This window comes from Oreochromis aureus, linkage group 22 (genome assembly GCF_013358895.1).
Source record: "Oreochromis aureus strain Israel breed Guangdong linkage group 22, ZZ_aureus, whole genome shotgun sequence".
Taxonomy (NCBI): domain Eukaryota; kingdom Metazoa; phylum Chordata; class Actinopteri; order Cichliformes; family Cichlidae; genus Oreochromis; species Oreochromis aureus.
This window is the reverse complement of record NC_052962.1, coordinates 4,044,979-4,062,590: the sequence shown is the minus strand read 5'-3', so window position 1 is coordinate 4,062,590 and position 17,612 is coordinate 4,044,979. Positions and strand designations below refer to the sequence as shown.

General features: G+C 41.0%; 1 protein-coding gene across 1 annotated transcript in view; it reads left to right on the top strand.

Annotated features, from left to right (window-relative positions):
- Positions 1 to 17,612, top strand: part of glcci1a (glucocorticoid induced 1a) — a 39,263-nt gene that overhangs the window by 8,596 nt on the left and 13,055 nt on the right. Inside the window, exons 2-8 of the mRNA XM_039605792.1 lie at positions 7,243 to 7,359; positions 8,912 to 9,012; positions 9,249 to 9,334; positions 10,670 to 10,762; positions 12,251 to 12,335; positions 13,336 to 13,488; positions 13,594 to 13,804. Of these exons, the coding sequence (XP_039461726.1) occupies positions 8,992 to 9,012; positions 9,249 to 9,334; positions 10,670 to 10,762; positions 12,251 to 12,335; positions 13,336 to 13,488; positions 13,594 to 13,804 (649 nt within the window). The 5' untranslated portion in view covers positions 7,243 to 7,359; positions 8,912 to 8,991. The remainder of the gene's footprint in view (positions 1 to 7,242; positions 7,360 to 8,911; positions 9,013 to 9,248; positions 9,335 to 10,669; positions 10,763 to 12,250; positions 12,336 to 13,335; positions 13,489 to 13,593; positions 13,805 to 17,612) is intronic.

The window sequence follows — 17,612 nt, the reverse complement described above, 5'->3', positions numbered from 1 at the left end:
AGCTTTTCAGATCTCAAAGCAATAAACCATCTGAGTACTATTAACAACACTAACTTTTTGACATACACATACCTGAACTGAAGAAACTAAAAAGAACCGAATTGTGAGTTTATGGACTTGCAAACAAGGACTGTTAAAATTCTCAAATTCTGAAATGGCTGTGTGATGTTGTTTTTTGTTTCAATAAATATATTTAACTTTATTAGCTGAGTGTCATTCACTCATTAGCCAATACCTTGAAAAGAAAGACCCAGATGGCTTACCTGTACTGACCTGTAGTGATACAGTATTACATATTAGTATTGACCAGTGTTGGGACTAACGCGTTATTAAGTAACGCGTTACAGTAACTACGTTATTATTGTGGTAACGAGCACGGTAACTAGTTATTATGCCAAAACCAGGAACACGTTACTCATTACTGGGATTTAGATAGACTCGTTACTTCGTGTGGTGGATATCGCGGAGCTTCCACAGATTCAATAACATTAGCAAGTGGTGGAAGCCAGCAGGTGGATGAAGGAAAAGGGAGGCAAGAGGAGAGACCCGAAGCGGCCGCCGGTCCGCGTGTCAGGTGAACTGAACTTAGACTAGAATAGCCTTTATTGTCATTGTACAGGGTACAACGAAATTGGAGTGCCACTCCCTTGGTGCAAAATGCAATAATAAATATAAATGTAAAATATAAAAGGTACAATAAAACAAACGTAAGTACTCAACAAAAGTAAGTATGATATTTACAGGATAGCAGCATTAATATAATGACAGTATGACAGTATGAATAGCAGCTTAATATAATGACAGTGACAGTATGGTATGGCTAAGCAGGTTCAATTGTTTTTGTGCTTATTTACAACGGTGATAGCTCTGGGAAAGAAGCTATCCTTGAATCTGTTTGTCCTGGTTTTATGTGACCTGTACCGTCGGCCTGACGGTAAAAGTTCAAACAGTTGATTGCTGGGGTGAGAATGGTCCTTGATGATATTGCCAGCTCTGCTGAAGTACCGAGAGTTTGCAATGACCTCCAGGCTGGGCAGAGAGCAGCCAGTGATCTTCTGGGCTGTGTTGATGACCCTCTGCGGTACTTTCCTGTCTGCAGCTGAGCACCCTGCATACCATGTTGTTATGCCGTATGTTAGGATGCTCTCTATGGTGGCTCTGTAGAATGTCACCACCAGCCTCTCCTCCAGGTTGTTCCTCCTGAGCACTCTCAGAAAGTGGAGACGCTGCTGGGCCTTTTTTACCACCGCAGTGGTATTTGCAGTCCAGGAGAGATCATCAGAGATCTGCACGCCCAGAAACCTCATGGAGTGTACCCTCTCCACACGGTTCCCGTGAATGTAAAGTGGGGCCGGGTCTGCTCTGCCCTTCCTGAAGTCCAAGATGAGTTCTTTAGTTTTCGTGGTGTTCAGTTGGAGGTTGTTAACTGAACACCACTCAGTCAGTCTGTTGACCTCATCTCTGTAGTCCGACTCATCCCCCCTTGAGATGAGTCCAACCACAGTGGTGTCATCCACGAACTTTATGATGGTGTTTGAGAGATGGGTAGGGGAGCAGTCGGATGTGTAGAGCGTAAACAGGAGGGGACTCAGAACACATCCTTGTGGAGACCCGTGCTGAGTGTGATGGTGCTGGACAGGTGGGGGCCGAGTCTGACAGACTGTGGTCTGTTTGTCAGGAAGTCCTTGATCCAGAGGCAGATGGGGTGGAGAGTCCCAGGTGAGACAGTTTCTGGACCAGGATCTCCGGGATGATATGATTGAATGCTGAGCTGAAGTCCAGAAAGAGCATTCTCACATAGCTTCCTCTGTGCTCCAGGTGACTCAGCGCAGTGTGGAGCGCTATGGTGATAGCGTCCTCGGTGGATCGATTAGTCCTGTAGGCAAATTGGTGGGGGTCCAAAGTGGGAGGCAGACTGGCCCTGATGTGCTGACAGACCAGTCTCTCAAAGCACTTCATCACTACAGGCGTAAGTGCAACAGGCCTGTAATCATTTGGGCTGACCACAGCTGTCTTCTTGGCGATGGGGATGATGGTGGAGGTTTTGAGGCAGGGCGGGGACGGTGTTTAATGACAAGGAAAGGTTGAAGATTTTAGTGAAGACTCCGGTCAGTTCGTCAGCACATGCTCTGAGAACCTTTCCATGTATTCCATCCGGACCTGCCGCCTTCCTGGGATTCACTGACCTTAGGACACCTCACTTGATGCTCCCTAAGTGTTAGTGTGCGGTGCTGGGGGCGGGTGGAAGTGGTGTGACAGCTGAGGGTCTGGTCGCCTCAAAGCGGGCGAAGAAACGATTTAGATCCTCAGCCAGCGAGGCATCAATCCTAGATGTCGCCTGGTTATTGCTTCTGTAGTTGGTAATGTGATTGATCCCCTGCCACATTTTTCTGGGGTCGTTGTCAGCAAAGTGATCTTCAATCCTCCTCCTATAGGCAGCCTTAGCTTTCCTGATGCCTCTACTCAGGTCTGCCCTGGCCGCCCTATACGCAGCCCTGTCCCCTGACTTGAAGGCAGTGTTGCGGCTTTTTAGGAGGGATTGCACCGCTATTCATCCAGGGTTTTGATTTGGAAACACCCTGACCCTTTTGTTGTGGTGACATTGTCAACACAGTTCCTGATGTACGAGAGTACAGTGTCCGTGTACTCCTGGAGGTTGTGGCTGGAGAATAAATCCCATACAGTAGTTGAGAAGCAGTCCTGCAGTTGAGAGAGGCTCCTTCAGGCCAGGTTTTTATTGTCTTTGTCTGGGGCTTTGTTTTTCTCAGCAGGGGGGTGTAGGTGGGGTGAGGGACATGCAGAGGTGGTCAGATCCAGCCAGGTGGGGGAGGGGTGTCGCTCTGAAAGCATGCCTGATGTTTGAATAGACATGATCCAAAGTGTGTTCTCCTCTCGTAGCAAAGTCCACAAACTGGACAAATTTAGGAAGCACAGTCTTTAGGCACGCTTTGTTAAAGTCACCGGCGACAATAAAAACCCCATCGGGGTGGGCAAGCTGTTGTTTGTTTATGGTGTTGAGCAAGAGGCTGAGAGCCGTGCCGACGGTCGCATCCGGCGGTATATAAAGAGCTGTCACAATAACTACTGTAAACTCCCTCAGGATGTAAAAAGGTCTGCACGAGACTGCCAGAACCTCCAAATCAGGAGAACAGTGTGTGTGAATGATCCTGCTGTTACAACACCACTCGTTATGCACGTAAACACATAGCCCCCCTCCTCTGCTTTTACCTGAGTTGCTGTTTCTGTTGTGCCGATGTAGCGTGCGGCCTGCTAACTCGACTGCAGCGTCGGGAATCAGCGGGTGAAGCCACGACTCCGTAATAAGAATAATGCTGCAGTTGCGTGCAAAGCTCGTGGTGGCTATCTGTAACTCCAATTCGTCCAATTTGTGGGTGATGGATCTGGCGTTCGATACGAAAAGGCTCGGAAGTGCTCTCTTGTGTGGTTGTTTGCGTAGCCTAGCATCTGAGCCCGACCGGCATCCCCTCTTCTGCTTTCTCTCCCTCCGTCGCCTCGTATGCTTGCTGGGCGGGCAGACCATCCACGGTGACACTGGCGGTCTCGCTATCTCCTCCAGGATGTTGTGTGTTCACTGATATTCGCCAGAAACAGACAAACTATATTTGAAACCTAGGTCAATTAGGTTCTGGCGACTGTAAGAGATGGCAGCGTTGCAAACATTTAAAAATATACACAGTAAAAGTAAAAACGAGCACCAAACTGGAGAGCTAAGAGCTGCTGCACCCGTGCGCGCCGCCATCTTGGAAATAAGTCAGGTAAGAAGTTATGACCTGCAGTCTATCTGGGTCAGATATAAACCAAGTTTAGGTGGAGTTTATTTTCGGTATGCTGACATTTTCGTACTGCGTGCTAGCTAGCATGACGGAGTTTCTATACAGCTGGGTGGGTGCTATGTTACTGATGTTGAACTTTATTTTGTTCATACGGTTAATTATTAGAGTTGCCAACCGTCCAGTAAAAAACAGAATCGTCTGGTATTCAAAGAAAATATTTCGCGTTTCGTACTGAGGTGAAAAGGAACACAGTTTGTCCCGGACTTCAGCTACAATGAAAAAGACACAAAGCTGAAGCTGCACAGCTGCCTCTTCTTCTCTCATTCTCTCCTCTCCCGTTTCTACTTCAATCACGAAACTGATCAATGATCAGCTGATCGGCTTTTCTCTCTTGTTTATTTATCGCCCACTTTGTGCCAGAAAGAGGAAACCAGCAGATGTCGCGTTAAACAACAGCAGCACGTTTAAGCTTGATCAGCTGTTGTTAGAATTTATTTAATATTAATTTCTAGTATCAGCTGATGTTTGCTGGAGCCACAGCTGTAAAGCTGCTGGTCATGATATCGGTTTGGTTATCTGGTGAGAGGGAAACATGAAGATGAAACCAGGAGATGTCCTTACTGAATCATTAGAGCTGAACAGGTGATGGAGAAACAGGTTTACCTTTTAGGTGACATGAATGAGTTGAAGGGAAGTTATGAACTGTTTCTGAGAGACAAATAACACCAGGATCCTTTTCTACGTAGCTGACAGCTGGTAACTGTGCAGGGGCTGGTCTAGCAAAGTGTTGCCAGGGGGCCAGGTAGGGCATTAACAGGGAAAGGGGGGCACAAGGAAATACTTTTCTTTATTATTCTCATTTAAAATGTCTCGCTTTAAAAAAAAATTAATTATCTGAGTCTTACAACAAACGATTGATAGATTGATACATATATACCATCAGAACAGTGTACATGACTGTCACAACAGTGTTTGTTTTCATTCAAAGGCTTTATGATTTTTCCTATAATGGTGGGCCGGTCTCTAGTCAAAATGCCCGGGACGATTGTTTTGTCCCAGTCCAGCCCTGGATGCAGCTCATCTGCAGTCTGGTGTTACCTACATCTTCCTATTCAGAAGGCAGAATTTCCAAGTTCTGAGTACAATCAAAAGCACCACGACTGCAGTTTTTGTGTTGGATGTAAAAAGCAGGCTAGAATCATGGCGGCGGTCAACGACGGTCCAGGCGTGGGATTTCTCTCGTGGAAATGTGCGCATTATTTTTTCCTTTCTATTGGTAGGTGGCACAGTGCACGTGTGGCAAGTAAGCAAGCTAGAAGACTGGCAATCTTGCTGGGTATCCAGTTACGGAAGCAACACATTAACAAGAGAATTCTGAGTAAAACCAAAGTTACTTTCCCTAGTAACTAGTTACTCTGAAAGTAACGAGTAACTTGAAGTAACTAAGTTACTTTTTTATAGAAGTAACTAGTAATGTAACTAAGTTACTAATTTAAAGTAACTTACCCAACACTGGTATTGACTGATATGAAAAAATGATCAGGATAAGTTTATGTCCCATTTCGCCCAGCTCCAGTTCCAAACTTCAGTTAAAAAGAACAGAATATCACACCACATTTTCATTATGTGCTTTATTGTGATACCTGATCACAATGCTTACAAAATGTAAAACAACGGCTGTGGTTTTGATCAATCCACTTTTTATGACAACTGAACTCACATTCTGCTTTAGTTCCAACGTCATAAGCCATTTTAGAGTACAAAAAAGTTATTGAGTGTTGCATAGCCATTAATGAATGATTTTTACCATTTTCTGATAGTTGAGTGAAGACATGACTCACATGAACACATGATCTCGATCAACGGTTCAACCTTTGTTGCTCCACGGACCAGTTTAATGTCAGACAATATTTTCACAGACCGGCCTTTAAGGTGTCGCGGATAAATACAACAAAATAAAATGATACGACCAAAACAAAAACTGTGGTATTTTGTAAATATAACAGTAAACGTGAATTCACTGTGTAATTGTGTAACTTTATTAGCAGCGTCCTCCTGAAATGCGCCAACAACATTGAGAGTACCATCCTCCTCTCTGCCCCTTAATGCTCTCTGGTCGCTATGGTAACGCGTAAATATTTCTTTCAAAATAAGACACACAACTACAACACGGGAAAAGACCCAGGGAAACCAAGTTAATGATAAAAACCCTGAAAACCATAGATTTCACACCCGAGCCTCAACTCTCGCGGCCCGGTACCAAACGACTCACGGACTTGTACCGGTCTGTGGCCCGGGGGTTGGGGACTGCTGATCTAGATGCCTAGAGAAAGAGATTTTTGCAGTTTTGGCTGATCGGTTAGTAAGAATCTCCTTGTCATTGGTCTCTAGCATATTGCTCCACTTTCAGGAAGATATTCTCCACTTTCAGGTTCTATTGCACTTGTTCAGGTTTTGCTACTGCTGGTACTTCGCAAGTTGGTACATAGGCTACAGGCAACTGCAATCTTACTGACTAAGGCAATCATGAGGTTTTTGGTGTGACAGCATCTATGCGCCTAATTTTACCTAACCAATTGGGGATTACAGATTTCTCATATCTACTATGGCGGACAACTCTTGAGCAATGTGTGCATGATGCCACCTGAGAAACTTCAATAGTCAGACGTGATAACAGATTTGGTACTCAAAGGTTGCCGAATAAAAAACCTCAAGTCTACAGAAGAATCCGCAACATTAAAGTGACAGTTTTCCATACCCCAAACAACAAACGGCCGACCCAACAGCTAAACCAGGAAACATGAGCTGCTAAATTTGTTGCAGTGACACATAGTAGAGGTTTATGACTGTCTGAGCAAACATATCTATTTGTTGCGGCAATAAAGATGAAGGTAAGTTTACTTAATAAGGTTTTTGTTTTTTGCTTACTTTGTACAGGTAAATGACATTTGTTCATTTGCTCCAGCAGGAGGAGCCAAAGACAAGGATTATTGGGTTGGATTTCTCATTAAATTGCTACCTTCATATTTAACAATAATACAAGCTGCATGCGAGATATTAGTTATTATTGTATGTATTACAAATATTTGTAATGTCATAAATAATGCTTTAACATTCAACATTTTATTTTTTGCCAGTTCTGTTTTTATTTCTAAGAGCTATGAAAACATATACAAGTAAAAATCAACTTTTGTTCAATGGAAATAAAAGAAACACGCAGTGGCACAGTGATTAGCACTGTTGCTTTACAGCAAGAAGGTCCTGAGTTCAACTCCACCACCTGGCCGTGTGGAGATTGTATGTTCTCTCTGTGTTGGTGTGACTTCTCTCCGGGTACTCTGGCTTCCTCCCGAAGACATGGCGTTAGACGGGTTAGATTATTTGGTGAATATAAATTGAACATGGGTGTGAATGTGAGTATGAATGGTTGTCTTTCTCTCTGTGTTAGCCCTGCATCAGGCTGGCGACCTGTGGCTGGGATAGGCTTCAGCCCCCCGTGACCCTGATAAGGATAAACTGAAGAGGATGGATGATTAAACTCTGCAATTTCCCCTGCAACTTAACAGTAAGTTACAGGGTCTTCGCTCACATAAGCAACTGAAAATAAAGTGCTCTGCTGCTGGAAGAAAGTATAACTGAAAATGAGTTGCTCTAGACCAGGGGTCTCAAACTTGCGGCCTGGGGGCCACTTGCGGCCCACATCACCCCTACTTGCGTATATTACATTTCTTCACATCAATATATCTGAAGAAATGTAATGCAGCATGTTGAGTGCAATGTTAAAATAGGTTCTTTAAAAAGCAAAACATTATTTAGTATGAATGGAATATTAGCAGAAAGTAACAACTAATGTGTACACTTATGTCTGCATTTTTATTTTGTAAAATACGAACACACTTACAGCAGAAGTGCTGCCATGTGTCAGAAAGAGAGGACCAATTTATTTATTTGGTAGTTCAATGAAAGGCTTCAGTTAAGAGTGAGAAAAACATTTGCGTTCACGTTTGCAGTTTTGTCTTGTTATACAATATTTGAAATTTAAAAAAACAAACAAAACACTACATTTTCAAAAATATTTGTGGGTGTTTTTCTTGTTTGTTTGTTTTACTGCTTGAACACTAAAGTGGCCCTCACATGAGATGACAGTGCCAACAGTGGCCCACAGCTTATTTAAGTTTGAGACCCCTGCTCTCCACCCACCTTTACCTTATCTAACAACAGATACCACACAGTTGCAACAAAAAAAGATGTCAAGTACTTTAATAGTTTTCCCAGTATGTTTATACATTTGCAGCAGCATAGGCTGTCATGAGTAGTGATGGGTGGCTGTGTAACCAAAAAAATGAAAAGGCTTGTAATTTAATAACAATGGTTAGTTTACTCTCTTAGTTGGCGAATCACTCACATCCTCAACTACAGCTGTTCCTGTGACAAGCACCTCAGTTTTCAGGGTTTTCACTAGTAAGTAAAATGTCATAAACCTTATTGACAGTGATGGTAAAAGCTTGTCATGACAGTGTAGTTATGGTTCTTTTCACACTATGTTTTTCTTGAAATCCCAGAGATGTGGACATAGATGGACACACATTCACAAGCACCCACGGAACAGGAGTTAAAAAAGAAAAACTGTGGCATAGTCACTGCTTATAATGCACCTGACTTGTTTGGCTTGCATTCATCAAATGACACTGATACTTTGTTTTTTAGTAAGAAACTTTGTTTTTTCTTTAACACTTCGTGGTTAAAGAAAAGCTTTTAGATTTTTTCTCTGTGTTTAATTCAGAGAAAAAATTGAAGGCTAACTAACTTTGTTTCCTGTATTGGAATTTAAAATTTATTTTTTTCTAGTTTGATTTGATTTGTTTATCTTGGAGCAGCTTTGACCATGTAATTACCTCTGGCATTAATAAAGTGTTCTGATTGTCATTTGTAGTTCAGAGGATGTTATTAAAAAATTCTCAATCATGGATGCAAGCACGGATACAAGAAGTCTTCATACTGTAATGCAACGCATGTTGCACAGTGGAACAAATATAGATAGCAAATAATCATCTGTAATATCATTTTAATGTTTTACAGAGATTTTAATGTGTTTTACTTTTTTATTTTGAGCTTAGATTTTATTCTGTGGACTTACTCTCTGGAGACTATAACTGGACGGTGACCTTGAGATCCAGATGTGCACTACTCATCTTATATGAAAGATAAATCCACACAGGTGAGCCCACACACTTCATATGTTCTAAATGAATCTGTTATCCCCAGAAGAGATAAATTCATGGCATTTTATGGTTTAGGGAGTGGCAGGTTTACTTATTTATTGCACATCTCGACTGAGATGTTGAGAGTTATTGCTAGTCAGAACAATTTCATAACACACATTCATTGAGGTATTGTAGAGAAAACAGTTTTAAATTAACAGCTATTAATCTGCTGCTGTGTTGGTGTGTTCAGACACCTGGATATTGCAGTGACGAAACGCAAAAGAAGACCATTCAATTTGCTCTGCATCCTGGAGCAGTGCTGAGGAGTTCAAAGAGGTATGATACTAAACGCTTGAAAGGAAACGGTCCTTACTTTGATTGCTAGGACTATCAGCTATAAGCTTTAATATAGAGCTGAAACTGTGAAATTGAGCAAATCACAAATGTCTTTAACCAAAACGTTGTCCCTTTTAAAAAGCTATTCATGGGAGAAGATTCACTCTCATATCGTCTCTAAACCAGGAACATCAAACTCGTTTTACATTGTGGGCTACATACAACCCACTTTAATCTTAAGTTGGTCGAACCAGTGTAACTGCCCTTTCTGTCAAAAAGAATCGGTCAGCACAACTCTTTGGATTTAAATTGTTAGGAATAAATGTGCAAAATTACATAAAAAGTTGGAAAAAGTCTATTTTAATTGGAAAAAGAGGAACTTTTCTGTCATTTCATTGTTTAATCTCTTAGTTAATTACTTTAGTATGACTGACTGTGGGGTAAGTCTGTTGAAACTGTTAAATTTTTTTTTACTAAAATGCATTTAAAACTCAAAAATTTATGCCCCCGTCACATTTTCCAAAGCTATCCAGTCGGGCAGGTTGGAGTCTTTGCTGGGGCAGTTTTGGCTCCTGCGCCTTAATCTTTGCCACCCCAACTCTAAACTACAATTCAGTTCAATTCAATTTTATTTATATAGCGCCAAATCACAACAACAGTCACCACAACTACCCTATTGAATATTGATTCTTGTTGTAGACTTCATTGTTAATACATTTTTAACATTTTCTCTGTGGTGACTGACTGACTTTAGCTTTGTTTTGCTTTTTGTTGCAGCTTTCATCGCCCAAAGTAGGAGGAAGTAAATTAATAAAGGCTCTATTTTTGCACCTGTATTGGAATTGTTTTTCACATTTGAAAAATCTGAAAATATTTTTATTTGATTGAAAAATCAATAATAAACAAATTGAGATTACATTTTTAAGAAAATAATAAATATTACTGCTCATTTAAATAAAGGTAGTCTCACACGTGCCAGGAGCTCTTCATTGAGGCATGTAGACTTGCTCAAGGGTGGAAGCTTTGGCTATTTCAGAAGCTGATTTCCAATAAAATTATCACACGTTAGACTACTAATCCATCTGATACTGAATTACACGACTTGGTGGACTAGTGCTGGCACATTCCATTACTTCATTTTGGAGCTTTGCTCACTACAGAAAGGGAAGTGATGAGTGGCCGACTGAGGTGAATGTAAAGAGATTTGTCTGGCTGTGTGGTTTCAGTCTGTAACTACTGTGCAAGGCCACATCATGTTCAAATTTGTGACTGTTGTATGTTACCATTTCATGGTGTCTGCTCTCACAGCTTCTGTGTTTTCCTTTGTAATTCCAGCAGAGTGCAAAGCTCCAGCACAGTAAAGAAGAACCCCTCAGTAAAGGCTGAATCTTCCCAGTACATTACAGCATCAGCACTCTGCCCTGATTAGTACCATCAGCCACATCTTCACCTCAGTCATCCACTCTCAGGTATCTCTGATAACTTTCTCAAGCATCTTGATCTTATGAGCCAAGTGTCCTGTAATGACCATACTATTTCAGAAATATATCCAGTTAAAATGTACATAAAGACAAGTGTGACATATCCGCAAATGTGACCTTGTCAGACTGCATGCCACTGATTGGCTAGTCAGTGGCATCACTCCCCTTCACGAAAATCAAAACCGCTGTTTTTGAAACCGGACAACAAGACAAATGGCTGCACAAAAAAACAACACTGTGGTCCCTGAGGATGAGAAAAAAACACAGATAGGAATATCATTGCTAGGGCTGCACGATTTTGCATAAAATGAGAATCACGATTTTTTTGAGACTGAACATAAAAACAATAAATAAACATAAAAACAATAAATGCCTCACATTTTGTGGTTGCCGCAAAATGTTGTGCTGCTTGAAATTCTGTCTCCACCGTTGCTCACTGCGTGTATAGAGCAGGTAGTGCAACAATAGAAAAATAGCAACAATAGAAAAATAGTTGCGGGACGGCACTGTGTAGCGTTTGTCTAGGGTGTTGATCATTTTCCTAAATCCCTCGTTTTGCACAGTGTTGATGGGAGCCATATCTTTGGTCAGGTGATAAGTGATAGCCTCCGTAATTTCTTTGTGCCTGTGGGAGTTCGACGGCTATGAGGAAACGCTGTATAAGGTTCCCGTTATTGATGTTTGGGTGGCTGACCGGGACGGATTTTCTCCTGTCACTTTCTCGTCATCCCTGACGTGTTCTCCGTTTTTTCCCTGCCAATTTGAGCATCACACGGCACAGCTTCTGTATCACGTGGTATAAGGCTCCGCCCTTGTCATTTGTTGAGCAGGAAGAGTGAGCGCTTGTTTTCATGCAGATTACGTGCCGGATCAAAATGCGGTACAGTCGTCGTCGTCTTTTTTTTTTTTTTTTTTTTTTTTTTAAACCGTTGTCATTTGGAAATGAGATCACACATAAGTATGAATTGAGATCACGATTTTCTAACGATTAATCGTGCAGCCCTAATCATTGCCTTGACATCCTTCTTTGTTGTGTCATCTGTGTCACATAAAAATGATGTAACAGGACGTTTGGCCCCGTTGCTATAATGACCCCACGCACATTAGGTGGTACTTGATTGTAATGAAAAATGAGTCGAGCCACGTCAAGCCAACTTGAGTCGGTACTTTTGGAAAAGGGATATGAATGAAATTCTTAACCCCATATAGTAAATTCAAAATGTACGAAAGCCCTGCTCAGCTCGACTCCACTCTGTTTCAGCCATTTTCCATTACCTCAGTGTGCTTGGGGTTATTATACCAATGTGGCCAGAAGTCCAGTGACATTATTTGTGTCATTTATGTCATTTTTTTATATGCAACACAACAATGGAGAATATCGAGTCAATGCTATACCCACTGCTCAGACTATGGGTTTTTGTCATATAGAATTCAGTTACAGTACAGCTTCCCACAGCTTGGCCACAACCAAGACCAAAGGCCAAGACGGACTCAGAGCAACACTGGAAGCTACTCTGAGAGTGAGCCCTTCCCCCATTCCACCCAGACTGGATCCGATTAGGTCTCAGAGGCAGGCTCAAGTGTCTCATTAAGAGGTGAACATAAAAATGGCTGTTGCGACTGTTTGTTGTTGTTCATTTGTCTCAAATATAAAGAGTAACTTCTGGTTCCGCCACTGAAAAAAGGTTTACTGCTGAAGCAACTTTCAGATTCACTCACAGATTATAAGGCTGTATTTTCATTTGTACTTTGGTTTAAAACTTAAATAGTTTATTTATTAATTTAATTAGAAAATTATTTTGAATGTATTTATTTTATCAACACATTATTTATCCAATTTCTATTTTTCCCTTTTTTTCTTCTCTCTTTTGCTATAGTAAAATTGAATTATTCGTTATTTTTTTGTTATTAAGCCTGACTTGAGTCTTTCAATTTCTACTTGAAGTTGAATTTGTTCCATGTATTGTTAACCTGTTTGGCATTTTGTTTTATGTGCAGGTTCACTTAATACACTTAATGAATAAATGTCTTTGTGATTCTTACATTACATCATCAGGTTTATTTGACAAGGTTTTAGCTGTTAAAATGAAGTAGATTTGATTTAGTTATTAAATATAAATCACCTGTATTGAATAAACTGATGAGGAACATCAATTTATTCAAGTGGGCCCCACCCACTTTGTAATGGAAAACTTGGGCCCCGAGGTAAAAAAGGTTAAGAACCCCTGATATGAGGGACTGCAGTGTTGGGTTTTGTACAGCCATTTCTCCTGTTGCCAGGTTTCATAAATGGTCAATTTAATTTTTGTGAAGGAGTTGCTTGGAACCCTGGTTGAACCGTTACTCTAGACAGTACCTGGTACCAGGTAATACCACCTAATACAAAACCCTAAAATTGAATTAAGTTGACCCAAGTAGGTACTAGTGGAAAAGAGGCATTACAGAGCTGAGGAGTAGCTATAGAAGTAATGTGTGTGCCTCAAGAGGGTTCATGTGTGTGTGTTTGTATGCTCGCTGTAGCAGTTTTCCATGTCGAAGTCTGCCCAGATGCCACTGTCGAACATCACTGTGCCAAAGCCCTCGATCTCCAGGGTGCCCAGCAGCATGGAAGGCATCAACCATGAGCTGGAAAAGGTCTTCATTAAAGACAATGGAGATAAGGAGGAGCTTAAGGTGGGGCTTAATTTCTATTTTCAGCATGGTATTTTAGTAAACCTGTGACTTGTGTCACTGCCATCTCTTGACTGAGCTTTGAGTCTTATATTGTTTTCTCTGCAGTCCCTGGAGGTTCCCGATGGGCGACGAGCACCTTTCCCTCCACAGCAGCGCAGCAGCAGCACCCGCAGTGTGGACACCCGGACCCCCTCAGCCCCTGGCCGGTCCAGCAGCTGCTCTAGCCTATCACCATCCCCCTCGCCAGCCTGCCCACTGGGATCACATGATGGCAGTCCTTACTCCACAGATGATCTACTATATGACAGAGATAAAGGTAAGCAACGCTAAGGTCCTACTGAAGTGTCCAGAAAAAGTGGCTGCTGGGGTCAGTGGATTTGTTCCTATCCTAACCAGATCCTGGACAAGATAAATAGAACTCTGCAGTTTTGGAAAGGAATGGAGTAAATCAAATAATAGACCATAGCCTATATTGGGGGCGGGATGTATATGGACTAGATAATGTGTTAGGAATGAAAGTATGTAACATCGTTTGATGATAATGGAAAATCAACCTACAGAGGTGTGAATTCAAAATTCTCTACTACTAGTCCATTTTGGTGAAATTTCATTGCAGAAACTCAAAATAGTTTTCAGCAGTTTGTATGGCCTCCATGTGCTTGTATGCATGGGGACATATTCCTAATGAGTCAACAAATAGTGTCCTGACGGGAATCATCTCCCACGTATGACCCAGGGCGTCACCGAGTTTCTGGACTGAGGTGTTCTGCAATTCAATGGCGTCAGATGGACCAAAACATAATGTCCCAGTGGTCTTCTGTTGTATTTAGGTTAGTGGAGCATGGAAGCCAGTTTTTCATCCTCCAGGAACTACCTGCATATTCTCAACACAGGAACCCGGACATTGTCGTGCACCAGAATCAACTGCACTAGCACTAGAATCAACTGCATCTGTCAGACTAGGGTCTGACAGATGTCATACCAATATAATAGCCGTCAAGGTGCTGTTGCCAAGCCTTTATGCGTCCCTCCATCCATATGTTGCCCAATACCATCATTGACCCACCGACAAACCAGTCACACAGAGCTTTGTTACAGGGAACATTCTGTTCTCCACGGCTTCTCCAGACCTTTGCATGTCTGTCACATGTGCTCAGGGTGAACCTGCTCTTGGTTGTGAAAAGCACAGAGCACCAATGGTGGACCTACCAATTTTGATATTCTGTGACAAATACCAGTTGGGCAGTTCTAGTGCTGGGCACTAGAAGATGTCACCAGATATCACCACATGCTACAGAGAGTGACACTGACCCCAGTCAAATGAAAAAAGTCAGAAAAAATAAAATATCAGTTGCTTTAAAACCATTCTTGTTTTGGAGGTTGTCTCTAGTGCACCTGTTAATTTATTACAGGGTTTGTATGGGTGCTTGAAATCCTTGAAAATGCTTGGATTTTAATATAGTCTTTTTAAGGTGTGGAAAGTGGTGTCATTTACTTGAAACTGTAACTTTCATAACAAATTGATTGAATAGCTTGCTTATCAGATGGAGAAATAAAAGTTGCAAAGTCTTAAAGCGAAGTTCTTACTGGCCAAGCAGAATAATACTGTTTGTATTTGTGTCTTGCAGTCTGTAGCTTTTTGCAAAGGGTAATAAGGAGGAAAACACAGTAATGAACGCTAACAATAAATACATTAAAAATTCATAATAAGAGGGGCTGATCCATATGGACCCAAAGAATAGTCACTTTAGTTTTAGGAGCTATCGAAGTTCCCTGCATTTTCCTTAAAGCCTGTTTGTTGTGAGGACCTAAACATCAAACAGCTTAAATTTGATCAATTTAATCAAGCTCACGTAGAGATCTGTGCGACTCTGGCACTCTCAACCAATGAGTCATGGACTGTTGCAATATAATGTCAAAGTATGACTGTAGTAGACAAATATGCGCAGAACTGTGGACAAGTTTTAGGCAGGTGAGAAAAAAATGCTGTTAACAAAGAATACTTTCTAAAATGGAACTGTTAATCATTTATTTTCATCAATCAGAAAAATGCATTGAATGAACAAAAGAGAAATCAAATCAATATTTGGTGTGACCACTCTTTGTCTTCAAAACAGGATCCATTCTTCTAGGTCCACTTGCACACAGTTTTTGAAGGAACTCGGCTGGTAGGTTGTACAAACATCACAAATCTTCTGTGGTTGTAGGCTTTCACACATCCTTCTGTCTCTTCTTGTAATCCCAGACACACTCGATGATGTTGATATCATTCTTAATGTCTGGCTGTATGTTTGGGGTCGTTGTTCTGCTGCAGAATACATTTGGGGCCAATAAACAATTATTTCTGAAAGCATTCTTTGTTTACAGCATTTTTTTCAAACCTGCCTAAAACTTTTGCACAGTACTGTATGTGATTCGTTTATGAAAAATAAAGTACTTTAAAGTCACATGTATAATAATAATTGTAAATAATAATATCACAGACGATAGATTAAATAAATACATTTCAGGTAGATGCTTGTGTATTGTAAAAGTCTTCTGTGTTGACTTGAACTGAGTATGTCATTTGTTCAGTCTCTCTCAATTAGTGTTACGCTACATGCATGTCTTACTGTACCTCATGTCATTTACACAAACACTTTAAATGTGATAATTTAGGACTTCAACAATAATCCAGACAGCAACATGGGTTAACCATCTTAGGGGTAGTTGTATTGTGAATTAAGCTTTTTTAAAAAAAAATAACATTTGTCTCATTTTTTTTGTGTTATATAGGAAAGAAACATCAATATCTGATGACAGGACTTATGAATCGCGGTCCAGCAGTGGGGAGTTTTTTGCAGTCAACAAGCAACACCTCAAACAGTAAAGCGTCATCCATATCAAAACCCAGCAGTATAGAGAGTGTCAGCAATAGGCAGCAGTAGTTGTCTCTCTACAATTCATAGAACCATCTAATCCACATCCGAGTACCACCAAACCCACAAGCACCTTAACATAGTTTGTTACCTCAAATTCAACACTGAAAGCAGAGCTGGAGCAACCTGTCAAAGCTATTTACACTGAAATGAGCTTTATACTCAGGTTTTTACTTTTACTGTTTCACAAGGAGTTAAAAAGTAAATGTCCACAATTTAGACTTTAGTTGCAAGATATTTTATTAAAACAATTTAGCAGGAGCAAAGCAAACAAAAAATTTAATAAAAGTACAAATCGGTGTATAGTAATCAAATTAACTGAATTACATTTATCTAATTAACATAGTCTGAGCTAATACTAATTATGTTCTGATCCTTTTGAGGGGAATGGTTGGAGCGAATAACTGGATCCAAGGATGCACTTATCTCTGTCAGGGCTCTAGACTAACTTTTTGACATGGGCGCACCGGTGCGCCTAACTTTAAAAATTTAGGCGTACCGGCACAAAAGTTAGGCGCACTCAAATTTTTCAACCGCATCGCTTAACACCGCAGTTTTACATGTGCACTTTCTTTGGGGGGGAAGTCCATACAGACAATATTCATTTCTAAATTATTAACTAACAAACTTGTGATTAAATTGCTTTGTCAATATTGTAGAAAATGTTAAACTTAATCATCATCTTGGCTCCTCTGACGACCTGTTTGCTGCAGCCTGCTGCTGAAAGGCAGTGGGGAGAGGGGACACTTGGGCAGTGCATTTATTGCAGCATATAATGTGTTTTCTGGATACACTGCTGTTTTTTCAGCATTCAAAGATTGATGGCACCGTGTCAGAGCTGGCTATGAATTTCAGACGGATCAGTCCTTAACTTAACACAAAAGTTATCAATAGTTCTTTTCATCTTTTCTTATTACCCACAGCCACATCCACTTCTGTCAGGCCTAGGCTGCTCACTAGGGCTGAGTATCATCACTGATTTCTATAATCCATTCGATTCCAGTTCTCAAAGTCCTGATTCGATTCAATTTAGCCTCAGACAGTCAGAAATATTATAATTCTGATCATTTATCAGTACTGATACATGTGACACTTCAGAATTGTGAACATCACAGCAGATGCCTTTGTTTGAAAGTAACTGAGAATAAAACACAGAAAAACATGAAGGAGATTTTCCTGGTCTGGCGTTTTATAGCAGATAACCTT